We start from the raw sequence: 23,089 nt of genomic DNA on the forward strand, positions 1-23,089 counted from the left end.
ACTACAAAGTTTACAACAGATAGCCTGTGGGCATTTACCAGGCAGGGAGGGTAAAGACATTAACTCGTTCCATTATGTTAAATGTTGTGTTTTTTGAGTTTGAACTGTACTTGAACTGACAGAATATCTTGACCAAGCAGCAACTACCACAGCCTGAGGCTGAAGCCAATGCTGAAGTACCTTCAAGTACCACATACGGCCACTAGATGCTCCAACTGACTCCCATTCAAAAAGCCCCAACTTCTCTCTAGAGTCTAAGTCTGTCATTTTTTTCAACGAGTCATTATGGTCTCAATCTCTAAATTCAGGCCCTCTAATGAGTGTACTGGCCATCATTTTGAAAAATTTTGCTCCATTAATAAGAAATTAAAGGCTTATAGTAGCTTTGATGTCTGCCATGTGAGCGTTGATTGACAGCTGTAATTGACAGTTGGCTCATCTGCTGCTCTCCTCGGCTCCGGGACTCACACTGAGTCAGACTATTCTCGCAATATTTCACAAATTTCAATGTTACTTCTCAGTCTTTCCATGGTAGCGGGGTGTGTTTCCAGAGCGTGAAAGGCCCCACACTCTGGAAGGTCCTGGCTCCAAATGGAAAAGATGGCGCCGACCATAAGCTGCGGCTCTGGGCTTCAAACTGGCTCCAATGCAAACTAACGAGTGACATCACACCTCGCTACGTCCATCTTTATATACAGTCTGTGATCTCAACCTCTGCTGCTTCAATTTTAGCCCTATCTTCTTAATCTCTTGTGAGTTTACCAACTTTCAGGAAGTGCCCTTTAATTGCTTTCCACTTACTTACGTTCATAACATCTCCATCATGAAGAAAAATGGAAAATTAGAAAAGAATTTTAGTAATTTGGTGTTTTTAGCCAACTCATCACATTTTAAGACACTGACTGGAGTCTGTGTTTTGATCTTGGAATAAGACATCTAACTGGAATCTGACAGATGTGCCTCTTTACACTGAGTTACTTATTTAAAGAACCAGTTGATCTCACTACACTGCATCATGAGTTTCAATTATACAGTAAATATACAGTAAACTATCAGCGATGCATTATACTGACGGGTGCTACTTTGAACACTAATAACTTTAAGCTTCAGTCTAGCTCTAGTGCTTCATCATCCACGTTCCATTTACTGTAACTCGTGTGTGTGTTTTCTCAGAGGCATGAGTTGTATCGTAGCTAACCTCAGGCTCATGACCAGGCTGGCTGTGTAAGCACAATGTACTTCCTGTGGTTAATCACAGACTACGCCGAGGGAACAAACAGAGGGAGGATGAGGAAATAGATGCCTGGAGGCTGTGGGTGTGGGTGGACATGCAGCTCTTGAATGTTAGCCCTCGTGAACAACTGCCTCAGCCAAACAGGAGGCGAGTGCTCAGCAGCCTCAGCCAATCACAGAGCGAGTCTGAGGAGAGAGCGACACATGCAACATGCTGGTTTCATGACATGATCATAATCATGCTGTTGTTGCCCGCACACACCTCAAACATGAGGGCATGTTGCGGCAGGTTTATAAAATGAGCTCGGAACAGTACTCACAAATTCGTCATAAACAAAGTACAAGGTGTATCCCTGATTTATTATAACATCATTCATAATTCAACCTGTGATGGTGTGCAGATGATGACAAATTAAAAGGAAAACCAACATTAAGTTTCTCAGTAAGGTGTTGGGCCATTCCCATGGGTGTTGAAATGGGTTGAGATCTGGTGACTGTGAAGGCCATCCATATGATTCACATCATTTTCATCCTCATCAAATCATTCAGTGACCCCCCCATGCTCTATGGATGGGGGTATTGTCATCCTGGAAGAGACCACTCCCATCAGGATAGAAATGTTTCATCATAGGATAAAGGTGATGACTCAGAACAACTTTGTATTGATTAGCAGTGACCCTTCCCTCTACAGGGACAAGTGGACCCAAACCATGCCAGCAAAATGCCCCCCACAACATAACAGAGCCACCAGATCACCTCACAGTAGTGGTTTTTCCTTTAATTTGTCACCCATTTGGATATCACACAGTCAGTGTCATACAGTCAGTTAGGGGGAAATGGGAGCAGACCACAGGGATAGTGAATGACAGTGAGTGACAGTGAGTGACAGTGAGTGGCAGAGACTGCAGCTGGGAGTTAGATTAGTTTTACTGAATGACGTGAAGTCATGATTGAATCAGAGCTAAGCAACATCACATAGTCTGTAGTCTGATTCCTTCTGTTACTTGCAATGGAGATCTTGATAGACTGACTCAACAGAGTCCAGACACACAGAGAAAATCCCCATGAAACCCAGATCTATAAAGCAAAAGGGAAAGTGAAATCAAATACAGGTAGTTGAAATGAAATAATATAATATATTTATTTATTTATATTTAATATATTTTTCTTATTGTTAACAAATCCCTCCCAGCCTGTCCAGTGTTGCACTTATTGTCACCCAACACAGCCGCTCATTGAGGGTTTCTGTCATCTGTCTCTGAAAACAAAGAGACGTGTTCCTGAGAATATTCATATTCTAAAATGAGTGAGTTCCTTCTACAGCACTTTATATTACAAGTTGAAAAGTTTGAGTTAAAAAGGTTAAATAATAATTCATTTTCAGCATACAAAAACACTACAGTTCCCATGAAAATTTACCAGCACAACAGCACACATAACCTGCCAAGGTTAATGGGCATCATTAAAGGTCATCATTAAAGGCCAAGAGCTTATGGGAAATGGTGTTCAATAAAGGCCAAACCATTTTACATCAATTTTTAAAAGGCCAAACCATATTACATCAATTTTTAAAACATAACAATCCTTATCTAGTCAAATGGAGTAAAGCACATCTCCTTATTGAAAAGTAACACAGTAGTAAAGCTATCCCTGCAAAGCTCACCAGGATCACTTCTCCCTCAAAAGGACAGAAACACAGTATTTGTGCTCCTATTTAGCAACGACACAATGCAAACCTTCCCATCGAATATAAACATAGCTACTGTGGGGAATATAATCAAAGCATGAACAATACATAGATGTATTGCTGTGCTGATGATATCAATGGGTGCAATCCAACGCTGGACCATGAATCAGAATCATAAACATCTTCATCGGCCAAGTATGTTTATGCATACAATTAAGTTGACTCTAATTTAGTGGCTCTCAATGCATTCACACACAACACAACAATATACAGATACAGGAAATGTCTAGCAGGTGAAAATGTTTCTGTGAGCTGAAACAGGAAAAGAAAGTAGTGCAGGAAGTGAAGAGTACATGGAGTGCTGAGAGAAATATTGAACATTAAAAAAAAGTGACACGTTACTTTATGTACACACAGGAGGTGGTTACGCACAGTATAATTATAATGATAATAATACATTTAATTTATACTGCTTTCATTCACAGTGAATCTCAAAATGTAGCCTGTACAAATATAAAGTAATGAATGACATGTGTTGCACATTTTGTGTTTTAGACTAAATTAAATACATATAATTTATAGGTACAGTGGGTGTTATAGTGCTCCAGGGTTACTGCACAGTGCCACAGTGAGTAAACTGTTCATGAGTGTGACAGTGAGGGGGAAGACACTGTTCCTGTGTCTGGTGGTTTTTGAGTACAGCGTTCTGTAGCCTTCCAGAGGGGAGAAGTTGGAACAGGTTATGTCCAGGGTTTGAGAGGTCTGCAGTGATTTTCCTGCCCATTTCCTGACTCTGGAGGTGTACAGGTCCTGGGTAGTGGGCAGGTCGGCCCCAACGATCTTTCTGCAGACCTGACTGACCGTTGTAGTCTGTTCCTGTCCTGTTTGGTGGCCAATCCAAACCGGACAGTGATGGATATACAGAGAACTGACTCACATTTTGATGATGTTTGATGTGTCGATGTTGGACTCTCACTTCAGGTTGGGGGAGATTTTAGAACCCAGAAACCTGAAGGGTTTCACAGCCGACACAGTGCTGTTGAGTATGGTGAGGGGGGGGGGGGGTGATTGGGGATTCCTCCTGAAGTCCACTGTCATCTCCACAGTTTTGAGAGTGTTCAGCTCCAGATTGTTGCAACCGCAACATAGTTCCAGTTGTTCAACCTCCTGTCTGTATGCAGACTCATCTCACATCTAGGATGAAGCCGGTGACTGCTGTGTCGTCTGAGGTGCAGTCATTGGTGCAGAGAAAGAGGAGCAGTGGGGGAGAGCACACATCCCTGAGGGACACCAGCGCCTGTTGTCCCCCAGCCTCACCTCCCGCTTCCTGTCTGTCAGGAAGTTTGTGTTCCACTGACAAGTGGAGGTTGGCATAGTGAGCTGGGTGAGGAAGACTTCTGGGATGATGGTATTGAACGTTGAGCTGAAGTCCACAAACAAGATCCTTGCATACGACCCTGGGGATTCAAGATGTTGCAGGATGTAGTGCAGTCATGTTGATTACATCATCCACTGACCTGTTTGCCTGGTAGGCAAACTGCAGGGGGTCCAGCTGGGGGCCTGTGATCTACCTTAAGGTGGGTCAAAAGCAGTCCCTCAAAGGAGGCACTGCATTTGGGCAGTCAGCTTCTGTGAAAGCCACAACTCAGTGGAATGCCCTACCTGATGATATGAAGAACTGTAGTTCTATCAATACATTCAAGACCAGACTGAAACATGTACTAAAGACCAATCAGCTGTGACCATTGAGTCACACAGCTTAGTTTAGTTTACATTATTGCTAATAGACATTGTGGGTGTATGTGATGTGCTGTGTGTAGCTTTGTATTTTGTATTTTGTATGGTGTGTTCTGTGTGGGGGTTTTTGGGTTTTTTTTTTTTTGCTTTTTACTGTTTGTTGTTGTGCTTTTGTACGTTTTTTGTCAGGGACTGCAGATGCAAATTAGCTTCAAGCTAACTCTGGTGCAGTGCATCTTTAATGTTTCAAATGGCACACTGTCCCAATCAATCAATAAATAAATAAATCACTCCATGACCACAGACGTTAGGGCAACAGGCCTGTAGTCAAAACCTATACCTGGATATCCATGGTGGGGCTCCTCTTAAGCCTTTGTGTCAAGAATAAATCAAACTTCACTCAAACAGGAGGAAATAGTGCATTTGTTGACTATTTTCAGCGGCGGACTAATCCACATTTGTTACTCTAACGAGTATTTCTGGCAGCAGCACGTGTTTGTGGGACTGAATCAAAATAAACTACAGTGTGTGTGTTCATGTCACTCAGTGTAAAAGGCTCATTGGACGTCTGCAGCACTCTCTCATAAGGTAACACAGTTCATTTTCTCTGTCTCCATATTTAGACGTTTGGCATGAACGTGCAATTGTACTATCAGAGATCGTAATTCTACCCCAAGCCAACTTCATTTACTTAAACCACTCATCACACTTCTTATTTTCTTCCCTTATGATTTTCTGTTTTTGCCATGTCTTCTAAATGTGTTGTTTAGTTTGTGTGAAGTCAGCTTTTCATGTTGTGTCAGTTATGTAATTGCTCTTTGCACTAATAAAAAAGCCATGCATCACAAGTAAGGGGATCAATTTCTCTTCCATATTAGTCTTTCTTGGAAAGCAGATGGACAGTGGACATGTGGATAGTGTTTTCCAATCACGTCAGTCAAACGGGCACAGATTCCATTTGTCAACCCTTGCTCTATATTTGACTGTGCCCTCCCTCAGCCTCACAACAGCCTCACTGCACAAGAATAACTTGTACATTGTACACTAATACACAAAGAGTTTGCTTAAAAAATAGTTTGACATTTTGGGAAAATTCCTGCTAAGAGTTAGATGAGAAGATTGATACCACTCCCTCGCTAAATATGAAGCTACTGCCAGCAGGCTAACTTAGCTTAACACAAACACTAGAAATGGGAAAACAAAGGTAAAATCTGCTGGCTCTGTACAAAGGTAACAAAATCTGCCTACCAAGACCTCTGAGGCTCACCATTTAACACGTGTCAACTACAAAAACCGCAGTGTAAAATAGACAAATCATCATTTTACAGTGTGTTATCTGTCAGACCATTTCTTGGTGGGCATCGGTAACTTTCAGCAGCTGCTTAGAGCCAAAAATAGTCTGACTCATAACCACCTTGTAAAACCACATGTTGTTTTTTGGTTTTTATATGACATGATGAAGGCACTAGAAGGTCAGGAGGAGTCCCTGTGACGACCATAACTGTGCATACCATCTTTCTTAATGGCCACTGTTCAGTCTGCAGCGGTGATGCAGAGCAACAACCACTTTCACCCAAAGATAAACAGTTTCCTTATCTGTTGCTGTCAGTAGGAGCCAGACGTCAGCAGAGCAGAGAAGAGAACATACTCTCTCCCTCTGGCTGCACGTACCCATACACCAGCTGGTATAATGACACTTACACATTCTAAAACATTAACACAAATATGTCTTTTGTTCATAATACCACATAAATCCTGAAGAGCTGTTTATTCTAATACATATCTCAGTCAACAACAACCTTCAACCTAAACATTTATGCTGCTGTAATGCAGTGAGACACATTAAATATCTCTCAGTCACAAATCAGTGGTACTCTGGTAACTCTTATTTGGAACGTAAACCCATCAGCACATAGATTTAATTGTTCATGTAAAGTCCCCACAGGGTTCAACGTCATTGTTCTAGTGCACACCTTTCTATTTGTACAAATGCAGGCCATCTGTGATGCAAGAGGCAGATTCCTAGATGTGTTTGTGGGCTATCAATGCTCTGTACATGATGCCACGGTTCTGTGCAACAGTCTCATCTTCTGCCAGGCCCTGTACCCTCCAGCTGGCTATTACCTCCTTGGGGATGGTGCCTATCCTTTCCTGGAAACGCCAATTTGCACCCAAACACCCTACAAGCACGTCTGCAAGGTCCAGGAGAGATATAATTTGCATCGCTCCAGGACTGGTTCTGTCATTGAACGATCTTTTGGAATGATGAAGACACGCTGGCGAGCCACACTCTCAGGGGTCCTGGAGGTCCATCCAAATTTTGCACCAGACATAATTGCTTACTGTGCATTCTTACACAATCTTTGCATTAACATGAATGATGTTCTGGAAGAGATGGCCTGGAAACCACATAAGGGACAGGATTGCTGCCTACCTGTCTGCACTAGCATGATTATTTGTGAATTTTGTGCACTCATTTTCTTTTTTTGTATTTGAGTTGTGGGCATTTTTCATTTCACCAAAAAATGAAGCAGTCCTGATTTTGTTAATTTCCCAAATAGCCAATTAAAACTGCACAAGCTGGCCTTATAAACCATAAAACAGTGTTTTCTCTTTTTCTCTTTAGCACTACAAAATCACGTTTTTACTCTAAATGTTGCACCATGAAGTCACATGTCAGTAGGTGCCCTTGTACTTCACTACATAATAAAAGTGACACATCATCGTGGTATGTCATCTTATGGCACTCCTGTGTAACCCCAAAGAAGACAAATGCAGTTGTCAGGCATAACTGTTGTCTTACAATAAATAACATATTTAAATGCTAGTGTGCAGTTGTTGCCCTTCATAAACGTCTCACCTCAGATATGATGACATTTCCTATGTTGAAAAAAACTTCCCTTTAAAACTGCAACGGCTGTAGTTTTCACTCCCTGTCTTCCTGTCTTTTGTGGAAGAGAAAGTGAGTCATGTTTGCAGACATGAAATTATCAAGATCCATTTTTAAACAACACTTGCTTTGCATTAATTCAAAAAGATTTTTTCCTTCTACTATTACGATCCACATCAAATTTCCTGGATCATATTTTCATTTGCTATATTTCATGTTGCATGTACTGAAAGCCTGTTGTGCATTACTAGAATATATCTGTGGTCATTACATCTGTGTACAAACATTAATGAATGTTGTCCCTCTGAAACATAAATATGTGTTTACCTTTTCCTTTATGGCACCTAAGTTTTGTGGTCAGAAGTATAGTTTAGATAATACATCATTCCTGTCTCTGGAGATATGAAGGATACACAAAGGGATTGTCAAATGTTTTAGTTCATTTATTATTTCTGCACTGCAAATAAAATAAAGACCTTCCAGAACCCAGAAGCCACCCTCACATAAGAAATACAACTGTTATACATAAATAATATCATTAATTTTAAAACACATATATATTTTAAAACACACACACACATACACATGTGATGTTGAGGATGTGCTAGGGAGGGAAACAGGATCTGATGGGGCTGGAATCAGAAATTGCAGAGGGACCTGGGAGTATAGTAGGGTCTGACATGCATGATGACAGGAGGAGTTAGAGACGGCTTGCATCCCATTGTCTCATGCAAGTTAAGATAAAATGGCCGAGTGGGAGGGCTTTCCTCCCCCTGGTCTGCTCCACGCCCAGTGACATGACTTCTTAGTTCCCAGTGCAAACAGTGCCGTGTGAGAAATGTCACCGCTGCATTTCAGATGATAATATATTCATTCTATGACGACAAATTTACCTTGTACTTCATTTTGAGGTTCTCCCATTTGTTTGAGTGACGCAACACCATCAAGGTCTAATTCCTTCATAATAAACCTGTTAAGCAGTATGTCAGAGAGGATGGTGAACTAAATGTTTTGGTCAGAAACATCATCTTTTATACGCAGCACTAGTAATAGGCTACATAAACGTGTAACAGTGTGGGCGGTGAGGTGGCATGTTCACTCCACAGTAGACCTGTAGACACAAATCACACCTACTCTTTATCAGCATTTCTTTTTGTGGTAAACATGTTTTCATTTTCCAGCCTGATGTTTATGAGCTGCTTTGTTTTTGCAACAGTCCCTTTACAATCAAATGAAGATGAGATTTTCTACCCTAGAGAAGGGCATGTTTCATCCTCAATACAATGTAACCTTTAAGTTATTAACATCTGTATGACCATATTAAATGTCAGTCTGTGTTAGAGCAGTTTAAGAGTAAATGTTTGTACAGGATGTCATACAGAACTTACATTTGTGTGGAGCGTCTTCCACACAGAGGGGCTGCTTCTTCTTCTTTCATACACATTACTAGTTCTAAAGGTTTTCAGTGATCAGAGTTACCAGAAGGAAAAAGCAGATGCACAGAATTTTTTTTTAACATTCCTTTAATAAAAAAAGAAATCAACCCATAGGGTTTCATACAAAAATACTTGTTTTGAGTATCAAGGATGCTTTACAAACATATTTCTCACAAATCAGTCTTTAACAGTGATTTTTTTTTATCTTTGAGCCCTGAAAGAACAGAAGTTGTGAAACCACCACAGGAAGGATCTCACAGTGAAATGTTGTCTAGGACAACTGCAGACCAGATATAATGATTTATCCTCACATAATGTGTGCTCCGTGATTCTGGAGCGTGAATGCTCTTGTGGATTGTGTTTGGCACTTGCAGTGTCAAGAAATCACCGCTTACCACCAAACCTGAGTTTGGAAAATCAAATGTGAGGTTAAAATAAGTCTGGAGTGTTTTACCTATTGAGTTCACGCTCCACATCAGAAACATTATTCAAACTAAAAAAAAAATAAATGCTTGTAGGCAGTAGTAGAGCATAATGCATCAATAAAAAAAGTGCAATAAAAACAACAAACCATATTTGATTTCAAACACTGGTACATAAGAAAATATGGATGCTGCATGGGGTTCACTCAGCATCCAGGCAAGATAACTCTACATGCTGTAATTCTCAAAGGCAACAATATTCCAAAAATCTGAACAGCAACACAAACTAACTGGACTGAAGTAATGGAAAGGATGGTCTCTCTAGTGAAATCCCTTACAGATACAGGGTTTGACTGGAATGACAAAGCATCATGCGGGAAAGACAAACCCCAAAGCAAAGATGTCACAGCAGGCTGAGGCCTGACTCATACAATGCTTGGCCCCGATAACAAAGTCATAAAGTGGCTGTGAACGGGCAATGAGACCCTGATATCAAGTCTCTGGAAGGGACAGCTTATTCGGAAATGTAGTGCGCCACAGACTCTGTGGCTGGACCTCCAGGTCTACGAGGACCTGAAGAACACCACAAGGAAGACTCAGGGTCGGCGAAGGCGATTAAGTGCAGTGAAGACAGCTGATAGAACAGGCGAGCATCTTTCTGTCCACCTCCACAGTCCTGGCTTTACTTCTCCACGTCAACACATCTCCTCTGGAGTTTTGGACCTTCCGCTCCTTTTCAAGTGCCTTAGATTAACGGTCCCTGAGAGCTGGACCACAGTTCTAGACTCCCTGCTGGACTTCAACAGACAGGAAGCATGCGAGCGTTGCCGTTGAACTCTTCCTCAGCCTGGAAAAAAAATACAGTTTTATTAGATGGGCTGTCAGCAAAGATAACTTCTTATTAGCTTGATTGAGAGTTTTAAAGTCACTTATAGAAACCAGTTGTTTGAGACACCTACCTCAGTGTACGCTGGTGGCGGCGGGAACTGGAATGCCGGTACGTTCATGAAGATGGGGCTGTCATCACCATCGAAGTCGTCCAGGAGTGGAGTGAGGGGCTGGTCCAGGCGGCAGTCGCGGGTGATGTCACAGTAGCTGGGCGGCTCAGAGGGCATCCTGAGAGACACCCAGCTCTGAGAGGCGTTGCTGACTGAACCTTCCTGACTGCTCACGCTGTTGCTGCGGCTGCCAAGACCAGCGGTCCCAATGACAAGAGGCAGCTCCAGGATCAGTTTCTCACTTCCAGGGATGTGGACGTAAATCTAGAAAAAGGATCATATGTTATATGTTAACAGTGATTTTAAATTCTCTTACCAGTTCTTAAAATGTAATAACCAAGAATTTGACTGCATGCAAAAGCTGAAGGCTTACCATCAGAGCGTACTCCACACGGATGATGTTGCAGCCCAGGATGGATGGTTTGATCTTTGGAACCCTGATGGTCTTCCCCTGCCAGGCGTCACACATGCCAGAGATGATGTGGTTTCCACGCACGGATGACAACTTCTGGCGGAAGACTTTGGTCCTGCCGTTGGCCTGGTAGATGTGTTTGGCAATGATGGCGGCTTTGGGCACCACAATGCGGGAGCAGGTGTTCTCAAACTTTGCATTGATGTAAATGTCTTCACCTTCACAGAAGCCACGGCGATCGATTTTAGCATTCAGTGACACCTGACCATCTGGAATGAACATGCAGGTGACTTTCTTCTCTTTCATGCCACCTGTGGGAGACTGAAGAGATACAGGACAGTTAGGCTCAACTCATCTAGAGACTCAAGCAGAATTTATTGTAATTACATGACAAAAGAGCAAACACACAAGAGCAAAGCTGATAAATGCCCATATATAGAGATCTATTCTGTTGTTCTGTTTTCAGTGAACTCACCAGCAGGTCTGGGGTGTTGACATCCAGAGGCTCCTCCACCTCAAAGAGTTTCTTGCATTCGAGGGTGGGCTGCTGTGGCCTCTCCATCAGGGCCTTCACATAGTAGTGGACATAGCCAAACTTCCCTTTGTATGACGACACCAGCTGACTGTGAGAAGATGAACAAAGTTAAAACCAAACCTATTCTGTAAAGTAAACCTCAATGAAAAGCTTCACATTCAAAAAACGAATTGTGAAAGCTGCCTTACCCTTGCTCGGGGAGCTCAAATCCAAAGGTGTACTCATATTTGTTGCCAGGCCTCAAGACGACTGATCCATCAGAGTCTGGAAAAAGAAAAAGAAAAATTATTTTACTCTGTCATCCATCAATGGCATGCTCCTCTCCCTGAATCCAGTAATAAAAGTTGTCTCGACTACACTTGGCTACTGACTCCTGTGTGGGTGGATGATACGAACAGCTGTACGATACCACACGGGGAACACCAGTGTAATAATTATCCTCATGTGCCAGGAGGAGTTCCTCTACTCTGCTCTACTAGTACAATCATTTACAGAATGAACCCACTGCCTGCCAGTCATTCCTCAGAGTCAATGGATCTATTCACACTAGTAACTCACGAGTAGAAATAGGTAAAAGCAACTGAATATTACTCTTTACAGCACCGACAAAGATGTTACGATTAGTTCGCGACTGATTCAAGTTACGCTAACAAATATATCGAAGCCGTGTTAACTTGATGACGTTACAAGGATTACAAAGTTCCAGTGTGGACTGTGATAATATTTAACTTCGAAGAGTTATAAAGCTTTAAAAAAGTAAATGTCTGTACCTGTGGGTTGCTCGTCGAGCCGCAGTACCTCCTCGTATCTGAGGTACTCAGCCTCCTGGCGACATCGCTGTTTGCCTTTAGCGTACTCCACCTTGGCGCAGCCCAGACCCAGCACCTTCACTGCGGACACACGCGTCACCTCGGTCACTTCCACCTCCACCCGGCCAGACACCTTCTCACCGCCGCAGTAAAAAGTCTTGCTGGGATCCGAAAAGATAATTTGGAAGGTTTTCACTCTCTTTGTCATAGCCACCATGACTGCGTATTTAGGATACCCAAAATAGACAAAAAAAACTGGGCTGAAACGTGTCGAGCCTTCTGGCTATGTGATGGAGCCGCTGGGAAGCGATCGCTCGAATTGGGAAGTACTGACTTCCACCTCTGTCTGCTGTAAACAAAGAGGGCACTGCAGTTTTTATATGACGAGCCTCAGCTGCCCATGAGGAGCCAGAGTGAACAGCATGGCTCAGCGCGTGCTCACTGATCTTATTGGTGGAGAACGGTTGTTTGTGTGAGCTCTAGCCAATCAGCACTCGAAACCGACGCGTGGACACCGCATGGCTGGGAGACTGTACAGCATGCTCAGCAGATGTAGCACAGGAAGTTGAAGTCAGACACAGAAAAGAACATTTGTAGTAAACACATGAAATTAGGTGAAGGCAGTTTGGATATCAGAATATACTTGAGTATTGAGTCATCATTGGAAGTGTTTCATCGTCACAGACATCGATCCTGAAAACCCTCAGTCTATTATTAGTAGGGATGGGCTGGAAATATGTACATCCAGACAAAAAAACAGCATGATTAAGTTTTGAATATATGCATGTATTTCCTAATAGCATATACTAATAAAATATAATATATACTATATATAAACGAATTTGTTACAAGCACTTCACAGTTTTGGATAATAGTCAACAGACAAACGTGTACTATAAGGTAAATTAAATAGTTAAATAATACAGTGTGGATTTGGCTGCTGAATGAAAATGTGGTTGGTAAAGTTATCAGTATGAGTAAATGTACTGAACTATAAGTTTAGCAGTAGAGAGAGAATCAGATTTGAGGAGAGACAGATGGGGAAATCCACCGGACTTGAGCTGAGGATGTTGGGGTTCATGGTTGTCACCTTAACCAGGCCAGTGGTTCCCAACCTTTTTTGCCAGATGTATCAGATAAACTCAAGTACCCCTTCATCCAAATGTGTTCATTTAAATATAATAAACTGTGTACTATTTAACTTTTAATGATATAAATGTAAATTTTGTTACAATATATTTTCATACCATTGACCCTGTCAATCTTAATTAAGGTTGGTTTAGTTCAGTTTGCATTTGTACTACTACCACTAAGAGTGGCAGGAGATGGACATTTCATTACTTTTAGCTAACTATATCAACCACTCATCCATTGTCTTTGGTTATTTCAAACATTTTGCCATTATGTTTAGTTTGCTAACTGTTTCAGCATCTTTTGCTTGCAAATATTAGCAAAGTAATATATCTTCAAGACAATGTCTTAGTAAAGGGTTTCACACATTTTACAGATTATTTGTATACAAGTAACCACATTTACTTACTGTTTACTCAACTCATACTGCATTTTGTGGAAAATACCCCAATTACATTTTTTATTCTGTGTATGAGACAGAATTGACACTTAGTCAACTAGTTAAGGTATGACTCATTTTAAGCAACCATATCCACTTGATTTTACATCTTTACCTCAAAATGACTCGTTTTAAGCAACCATATCCACTTGATTTTACATCTTTACTTCAAAATGACTCATTTTAAGCAACCATATCCACTTGATTTTACATCTTTACCTCAAAATGACTCGTTTTAAGCAACCATATCCACTTGATTTTTACATCTTTACCTCACAAAGAGCAACTGACAGAACAATATCAACTGATTCACAACTCAGTGTCCTCTTAAATGTTGTGGAGCTTTTGATTGTATCACACAGTTTGCATCAGCAGACTGAGTTAGATCTGTGCCAAGGAACTGTAGACGTTAAATCTTTCCAGGATTCTGAGAATCTCTGGGACTTTTCTTCCATGTGGACTTGAAGGCTCATTCTTGACCTTGATAACAGCAGTTGATATGAGATGTGAACATGGGCCACTGATATTAATGGAAAATATTTATGCCCCATCCACCCTGTACTATATGACTTCCACACTATTGTTAAGTCTAAGCCACACCTTAGTTACTGCACTGCAAACTACCTGCAAACTAAGAATATCAGGGACATAATCATAAAACATTGGCATATTCTGCAAAATGACTCATCCCTAAATTTAACCTGTGGTAACTTTTAAAAGGGCAAGAAACATAAGGGATAGAGTTGTAAGAACATGTCAACACTTTGAAGTGTCCAACAGTCAACTAACAACTAAACCTCTTCAAGGCAATTTTAAGTGTGGAGCCTGCATAAACTGCCTGTATACCAAAATATGAACTCTTTTAACCAAACACTGTTTGAATGGACAGTAACAGCTGTGGCAGAAGATCTATCAGTGACACAGCAGGTCGTTTTCGGTGCTTATCAACTGACTCTCTATCACAACAGAGGTGAGAGTTCAGACTGATTTGTATTGACCTCTGTGGGAAAGTGGGTTACACAAACAGCAAAATGCTCTCTGGTAGCTTACAACAACATTCAAACCCTTAAACTCAAAAATCATTTCTGACAAAAGAAAGAAGTTTAAAGTTCAAGTTTATTGTCATGTCTGCCTTATCAAATGCAACTGAGATAAAGTCTTGTTTCATCAGGGTCATGGAACTAAAAGCCAACAAAACATATTATAAAACAATTTACAATGATTATTATTACTATTTCATAACACAATATTATACTACAATAAATACAGTGCATACACACACACACACACACACACACACACACATATATATATATATATATATATATATATATATATATATATATATATACAAATGTTTAAATATGTGCACATGCACAGCTATTTTCACAATGTGCACATCATGTACATGGCCTAAGTGTATTGTAATGTAAATAGTTACATTAGTTCTTCATCCATTTACTACCTAGTGTATATAGATGTTTCTTGTACCACTGCATATATAACTACACCCATGCTTTACGTGTACTGTATGTATATGTTATATATCTGTGTACTGACCATTAGAAGCCAAGATAGTGTTTGTTGCAGGGCTGTTGTATTGGATTGTAAGTGTAATTCTATGGACGCCTCATATATGAGGACTGAAGAGGACATCACAGAGATACAGTGTCTTCATAATGTTTCACTAGCAGAAGTCCTGTTATTCTGAGAAGTGGATACAATGGTCCAACATGGGGTCTAATTCTTTGCAGTCAGATTTGTTGAAGACGACATGAACATCAGTCTGTCTGTGGCTCCGCCTGGCTGACTGCATCATTGAAATTAAATATATATTGGTGCTAATGTTTCAAGCTATGATGAAGAGAAGTTTTTGAATGTGTGGCATTCTCTTCTCTCGCAGCTCTTTCTTCTGTACGTATGGTGTCATGTGACCTGCACAGCCAACTGCTGTTCCTTGCGGCGTGGACTAGAAGCTGTTTTGGATCTGATGACATCTCTTTGTTCCCTTCTGTGAACTTTCACCCAATTTTTTGTAGACGCCCTGATTCCATCTGCAGAATGTTCTTTAAAGGGATACTGCACCCAAATCCTCAGTCATTTGAAGACGTAGAGGCTGGTTGTAAAGAGTCGGCAGCTTGCTTCTTTACTGAGAATATAGGCTGTTATTCAGAAAGTGAATTGATCAGTCCTCTGATTCTGCACTTCCTGTAAACAAAATATGCATGCATGTATGATATGAGTGTACTGTTACACGTTCACTGAAATAGAGACTTATGTAATTAGGTGGCAATAACTACCTGCCTTGTGCTTGATGTTTGTACGTAAAGGAAAAAACTGAGTGATGTGCTTTGAGGTGATCCGTAAGCAACAATGTGTCCGACCAATGAATGAGATGGGTACATGTTTGTCAGCCAATGAATGAGCTGAGTGACGTAACGTGCACAAAGCAATACATGCACCTGTGGTGAGCTCCACAGGCTCATGCATGTCAAAACATAATAGATGGACAGAGGACAAATACTTAATTACAATACAAAACGTTGGCTTTTTATATCACAGAGAGCTAAAGAAGGTTGTCAGGAGACATTCTGTTGTGCCACCCAATCAGAAAAGAGCCTCCTTTCCAGGATGACTCCTGAAAGAACATGATGAAACCTGAACTCATTGTCTGTTTAACAGCTGAGTTACTCTGCTAGTGTAACCCTGCTGCCCCCTAGTGGAGGAAACGTACTGCTACAGTTACAAACATGGATATATAGTGAACCAGTTCTGGGGGAGATCATATCAATTATTTGTAATGCATCATGTTTTAGATCGTCTAAAATTATTTTATCTCAGCATTTATCTTCAGGTTATTAATCAGACAGATTCTTAAATTTTTTAGGTCTCAAAATCAACCACAACCTCCCCGGCACGATGCTGACGACTCCATTCTCTGATTGATAGGAACCAGACCAGTGTTGGTGCTCAGGTTCTGTCTTCTTCTCTGAATTCATCCATGGTACCTGAGGACGTTGACCTTTGCTCTTGATGTATAAAATCCCACATTTCAGCAGGAAGCTGTAGTGAACTCTAGTACAAACAGCCAGCTCAGATGATGTCATTTCATCTCTGCAGTATTTGAGTTGATAAATTACACTATTAGAACATCTTGTTTTGAATGAAACACACATACTTACATGTATGACAGCACTTTTCATCCATTGCACTGACTTTGATTTTAGTGAACGTGTTATTGTGTACACCGTAGCACTGGAAGAACATAATTGTTCTGCTGTGTAGTGTACATCCTGTTAGTAAGTTCACCTACAGACTTATCGCCTGCAGTGACCTGTTTTTTACTGACATTCATCAGTCAGTTTATAGAAACCTGTACATGTCATTTTATTCTTATTGTTCAGATATTACGAGACTAAAAGAAAAGTGAGGAGTTATTGAGTCACTGATTTTTTTTTTTTTTTATTGAGCTCACAGTAGAAAACAAACAAAATCTGATGCAGTAAACACACACCTGTTTTTTACAAATGTGATAATTACAAAGCAAGTGACAGCATATCAAAGTACTGAGCAGTGTTGTCAGCTGGTCACAGAGCTCTGCGTCAATCTGCTGCTTCTGAAAAATAAAGGATGCAAAGGTTCAGCTGTTGCATTCAACAACAAAGTGTTACAGTGATTTTATTCATGCATCACTTTCAAATGATACAGATGATCAAATATTAGGTTGATAAAAGTATTGTAAAACTGGCAACAGAAGCAAAAAGACAGGTCATGTTCCCTGCAGGTCTTCTTCAGCAGGCTGCTAAAGAAACCCGCTGGGATGGGTTTTATTTTCTGGTCAATTCCACAGCAAGTCAGGAACAGAGATGCCTGAAAGCCTTGGTATATGACCAAACACAAAGCAGAGGAGGCAGTGGTGGATACTCACAGTGAAGGGCTGCTGACAGTCCTCATGGATGTCTCCAGGATGGTTCAGCAATCTGAAAGCAGTTTATTCATTCAATCACTGAAGTATATCTTATACATTTCATATTTCCTTGATCTTCACAAACGCTCAGGTGAAACATCAGTTCCATTTCCTAGATTATAACTGTTATTGTAGGTCTAAATAACAAAAAGAAACTTCTGCACATCTTCATTCATCAGAAGGATTCTTGTTATATAAAATACTGACTTGACCTGTGATGATTAATATAAAACAAAAAAATGTTACAAGCTTGACATTAATGCTCACCTGTGTTCCATCAGGCTGGATGGAGGCTGGGTAAAGGAGGCACTGCTCTGCTGCACAAACCTGCAGAACAAGAATCAGGATTTAAAATCAGAAACGTGTTGATGACAAGCACATGCACTTTCATTAGTGCATTAGTGTACCATGTCATTCATGTGATCATTTTCCACACACATCACAGCCACATTCAACCAAAAGTGGGTATACTTTGATATAAAACCTAATGTAGAAAGAATAGAGACTTCATCATAAAGCTAAAAACGTGAAGTGAGCAATTTCACAGCAAGAAATTAAAATCTGGATGTTTGTAGAAGCAGCCTGTTCTTTAGTCAGCTCCTGTGGAGCAGCCAGCAGGCTCAGGACTACATGAACATGATTTCTTAGAGGATGGGTGTGTTTCAACAGATATACCAGGACTCCACACACAGGCAGCAAGGAGACCAACGATGCCACATGTTGAGATTCTCTAGCACTGACTTATGAACAAACCAGCTGACGATCCAGCTGGCTGCAGATACCATACAGTGCTGTTACTGTTAACATCCAGTCATTCACACATGATGTAATCATAGAAAGACAAACCCACTCACCACTGTTAGAAGTCCATAAGACTCATGATTCTGTCATCAGCGTGACCTGAAGAGAGAATGACAACTTTCAGTCAAGTGCCAACAAATGACATGACAGTCACATGATGGTGTAAAATAAAAGTTTTAAAAGCACAACTTTAATAGCAAAAAGTCAACTGCTGTTCACACAAAGTGAAACCTGACTTCACTCATACATCTTCTGTTCATTCTGCACCAGAGTGGAGCTTCCTGTGGCTCAGATGTCTGATGAAGAGTTATTTGTCAGACACCAGTGTTGTCATGGTACATTACGGTGGAGCACTGCCTGCTACTCTACTCAAACAGTGTCCACAGGGTCAGCGTATGTTCTGCAGTAATATCCCACAGGGCTCATGGCAGTGAACATGTGGGTAAAGCGAAACTACAGATTTGCTCTCTGAGGCATTTCCAACGACATGACCCTACAGATCAAGGTCTGTCGGGATAGACCTCAGCTTTCACCAAATCAGCCAAATCATTTTTCACTTTGACACTCACCTCTTATTGTTGAATCCCTGCTGAAGCCTTGGGATAAGGAGGCTCTTACTGCAGTGCAAACCTGCAGGAAGTAGAGGCAGGACAGTAAGAAATCTGTTTACAGCCTCACATACATTAAGAATAATCAGTCAGTTCCACACAGCCAGGTGTACAGAGAAAAATAAAAGCACTGCATCAGACGGTACTCAGCATCCCTCCCAGTTTATTTAACTGGAATCAGTATTGGGAGACCAGATGAGAAGTGTGTATCCCTGATGTTTCCTTTGACTGCCTGCACTTTACACAGTACAACTTCTGCTTTGAGTCAACACTACAAACAATTAAGAGTCCTAATTTAAAAGATGGATGAACTGCTTCTACAGTAACATATCTGCTCTACACATCACTTTTAATAACTATAGACAATTAAAAAGTGGTTTCAAATCCATCATCAACCTGTTTTCTTAGAGGATGGGTGTGTTTCAACAGATATACCAGGACTCCACACACATGCAGCAAGGAGACCAACGATGCCACATGTTGAGATTCTCTAGCACTGACTTATGAACAAACCAGCTGACGATCCAGCTGGCTGCAGATACCATACAGTGCTGTTACTAGTCTGTCTCTAGTTTATGCTAATCCACTGAGTGTCACTGCTGATTGTGGTTTGTTTTCCTCCTAGTATCACAGCTCTATCCATTTATAGCAGCCACCTGTTGGTTTGTTTTGGCACTTGGTGGGGGTGGTGGGTGTCATGGGAAACAGTGATGTCAATACACACCCTTTGTGCTTCCATGCTGTTGCCTCAGTGCAGAGAGGCGAGGAGGGGAGGCTGCAGCAGAAACCTGTAGGAGGAAGAGGCAGGATGAAGGATATGTTTCCAGGAGCATCAGCACATTCAGATCTCAGAGTCATACGTTGTTCAGAGAGGCAGCTGTCACTCACAGTTTCAGAGCAGTTGAACATATTTAGCCAATCATCATAACAAGTCACTAGTGGATGTATTCTGTAGCACAACTTACCCTGCTGGCTGGTGGTCTGCTCCTGCACCTGCACCTGCCACAGACACAACACTGTTAAAATCCACCGGCATTAGCAAACATTAACAAGCTGTCAAAGAAGCAGCTGTCACTTCTCATCAGTAACACTGCTGCAGAGAGTGAACAGCAGTGGGTTGCAAGAGAATTAATTGCTCTTTGCACTGTATGGAGCTCTACAGCCCACCTGACAGGACCAGAGCTCATACTGTGCCAACAAACATTTTACACTTAAGCAGAACTCTGACAATGACTACACATTATGTTTGTGTTTCCACTGTACTGCCTGCAATTTATAAAGAGAGGATGTGTTTAAATAGAAGTATGTTTCAATATACAGGTGATATTCTGATTCTCAATATCACACATACAGGTTTTGCATTTCTTTCATTAGCCATTTTATGTGCAGTGTTGGGAGAAGATTACTTTTTCTATTATATTTCCCAGGAATGTTTGGGTGGCATCAGGATTTTCTAAATCATGTAATTATAATAAGATTTAAAAAGGAGAGAAAAAAAAAAAAGACCCACAAACACTCAAGAAGTATTGTGCTGTATCCAGCAGATGTTACTGAGTGTAAGATGCTTCTTACTGACAGTAGAGTTAAAGGTAAACTGGATAAATCAACTTCTGAATGAAGATATTTTTGGGCAGCAGCAGTGTCAGTGTGATTGCACAGACGCATGCAGATCATTTAATAAGACTTAGCATTAAAACGGTAATTAGTTCATTTGTCTATTAAAAGCTTACTTTATAGTTTTAATCAAGTTTGTCATGAAACTTAGAAAGAAAAAAAGGTTGTTGAGTATTTTTGATCTTAGTCAAGTCAAACTAAGACATCAGCACACACTTAACATGCCATCATTCCAGCTGGAAACCTCCTTATCTTCATTGGAATGACATGGTAGGCAATTAGAGCAAACACGCCCACAACACTGACAGTGGCTTCACATCAACTCTGTACAGCAGAGTGTTGATGGCGATGTGTCCATCTTTACTCAGGAGAACTCTGTGCTGCACACCAGTCTCCAGGCTAACTCATTCTAAGCAGAGAGGCTTGGTTTGATTTCTTCCAGTGAATACAGTAAGACTCATTACCAAGATGACAAATACTAACCTCATGTCCCAGAGGGGCAGCACATACTGCAAGGGCTCTTCCACATCACACTCCTAGCAATGAGGTCATCACCTACAAAAGAGATTGGGTTTCATTTCTTTCAATATGCCACTGAAGCACCTTGTAGCCAAGCTAGTAACTAAATATGTATAGGGTACCTCATGTATATAGCATTTTATGTATAATACACTGTTGTCAAGGCAAAACATTAAAACCAACAGACAGGTGAGTGTGCCAGGCCTCATTGTCACCGTTCAGCAACCATCAGTGCAGAGGTGAAAGCAAAACCTGATGTTCTGTAGCCACTGCTGGCCTGGGATCAGCCCACTGAACAGGACAACCCCACTGATTAGTCTGAACTGTGGCACTGAAGTGGATGATTCAAGTTATGGGTTATTTCTTCCCTCCCCTCCCCCACAAGCAGTGATTTTATGAACATGGCAGGTCATTTGCTGTCACTCTGCATTTGTGTTTGCACTCTTCATCTTGACATTATTAATAGCACAATCAGCCCTAGCTTATGTCTTTCATTTATTCATAACTAAGATTTTCCCCACTGTCAAAATACACAAAAACTTGACAAACCTTATCAGCCAGTTGTAGATACTTGCTGCTGGTTTGAACAGCTTTATAAAACCCATTTCTCAGGTGATTCTCCATTTCTTGACCAAACGTGGCAACAAGGGCAGCAGCTGCTTTCTTCGTCCAACTGCCATCTATAATCAAAGAAAACAGAAACTTAATTCCCTCTGATGTACTCAAGGCAACATCTCAAATGTTATTACAAGTATATAGGAGGCGCTAATTGTGGCTACGGCAGCTTCTGTGTGTAATTTGTGTTGCTAGTAAATTAATGTCTTCAGCATCTCAAGTTTCAGGCGGTGCACAGAATAGGGTTTTGCATAAGTCAAATATGTGCCCATTAAGCCTTTTCCCCGCTTTATTGGACAGAAACTTACTCAAAATAATGGGAGTGTTAGTAGTTGACCAGAAACGAGTGCACAACGCATTGAAGACACGACTAGCCTACTACATAGCCATGTTAGCATCGAGCTAACTGTTAGCTACAGTCACCGCGCCACACGAGGACAATGTGGCGCTCAACATTTGGAGACGTCACGTTTCAACTTTCGGATAAATTCACACGTGCTGAACCACGGTGCTCGTGTGTGGAAGTTATGTCATTCGTCATTCCACATATGTTCAAGATCTAGTAACTAACGCAAGAAACTTACCTGTTCTGCGCGCTCTCTTCCAGAAGCCTTCGCGCTACCAAGGACAACGTCGGAAAGAACTCTGACTGTTCTGCGAAATAATTTATAGATTGCGTTACGACAATCCCAACTGCTTTTCGACAGCTCCACTGTGCGTTCATGAAAACTCGGAAATCCCACTTCCCATTGAAACACTTTTTTTTACCTGCCTTATGTCAAGTAGTCCATGTCAAAATGATCTCTTGCTCATATTAACGCAATTTTCTTAATGTATCTGTCTTTGGATACGTCCCTGTCACACATGTTGTTATTTAAGGAGATTCTGAGTTTTGTATTGTATGTTAGTGGCATACACAGCACACGGCTGTCCATGGCAAAGACGAAAGACGCACAGGGTACACTGGCGCAGTTTGCGAGATGCGGCTCTTTCCCACCCTTAGTTTACCTTTACATTACATTGTATGCTTATCTGCACTACAGTGTTTCTGCTTTTTTGTTTGATGTAGAAGATTGTCACAGCCACTATTTTGTTGAAAAGACAACTAGAAACTAAATGATCTGCTGAAACGTCCTGACGCAGGATAAAAATACATGTCCAGACTAATTCCTGTAATTCTGTAATTTCCGGGTTCCGTCCTGTCACCAACTGGGCTGTTGTCTCAAAACAGATGAA

The 23,089-nt window shown here is 41.1% G+C and overlaps 1 protein-coding gene, 1 long non-coding RNA gene and 3 other non-coding genes across 6 annotated transcripts; all 5 read right to left on the reverse strand.

Moving 5' to 3' along the window:
* Positions 1-9,194: 9,194 nt before the first annotated feature.
* txnipa (thioredoxin interacting protein a) lies at positions 9,195-12,533 on the reverse strand. The gene is made up of 6 exons (XM_044334954.1): positions 12,121-12,533; positions 11,539-11,614; positions 11,291-11,438; positions 10,777-11,136; positions 10,365-10,667; positions 9,195-10,252 (listed from the first exon to the last, which is right to left on the reverse strand). The coding sequence occupies exons 1-6, from the start codon at positions 12,374-12,376 to the stop codon at positions 10,205-10,207; spliced, it is 1,191 nt and encodes a 396-aa protein (XP_044190889.1). The 5' UTR covers positions 12,377-12,533; the 3' UTR covers positions 9,195-10,204.
* A 4,638-nt stretch (positions 12,534-17,171) lies between these two features.
* Positions 17,172-22,640, reverse strand: LOC122969352. Of its 2 annotated transcripts, none has more exons than XR_006398999.1 (11): positions 22,622-22,640; positions 22,438-22,507; positions 21,788-21,918; positions 21,203-21,274; positions 20,071-20,098; positions 19,830-19,893; positions 19,067-19,127; positions 18,551-18,596; positions 17,964-18,023; positions 17,658-17,709; positions 17,172-17,345 (listed from the first exon to the last, which is right to left on the reverse strand). It is a non-coding gene; the product is annotated as an uncharacterized LOC122969352 (long non-coding RNA). The 2 variants fall into 2 exon arrangements; XR_006398998.1 differs by having other exon boundaries at positions 20,071-20,104.
* Positions 18,352-18,489, reverse strand: LOC122970579. Its single transcript, XR_006399259.1, has one exon. It is a non-coding gene; the product is annotated as a small nucleolar RNA SNORA8 (small nucleolar RNA).
* Positions 18,891-19,024, reverse strand: LOC122970584. The gene has a single exon (XR_006399264.1). It is a non-coding gene; the product is annotated as a small nucleolar RNA SNORA18 (small nucleolar RNA).
* LOC122970578 lies at positions 19,521-19,658 on the reverse strand. Its single transcript, XR_006399258.1, has one exon. It is a non-coding gene; the product is annotated as a small nucleolar RNA SNORA8 (small nucleolar RNA).
* Positions 22,641-23,089: the final 449 nt, after the last annotated feature.

Source organism: Thunnus albacares, chromosome 19, assembly GCF_914725855.1.
Source record: "Thunnus albacares chromosome 19, fThuAlb1.1, whole genome shotgun sequence".
Classification (NCBI taxonomy): domain Eukaryota; kingdom Metazoa; phylum Chordata; class Actinopteri; order Scombriformes; family Scombridae; genus Thunnus; species Thunnus albacares.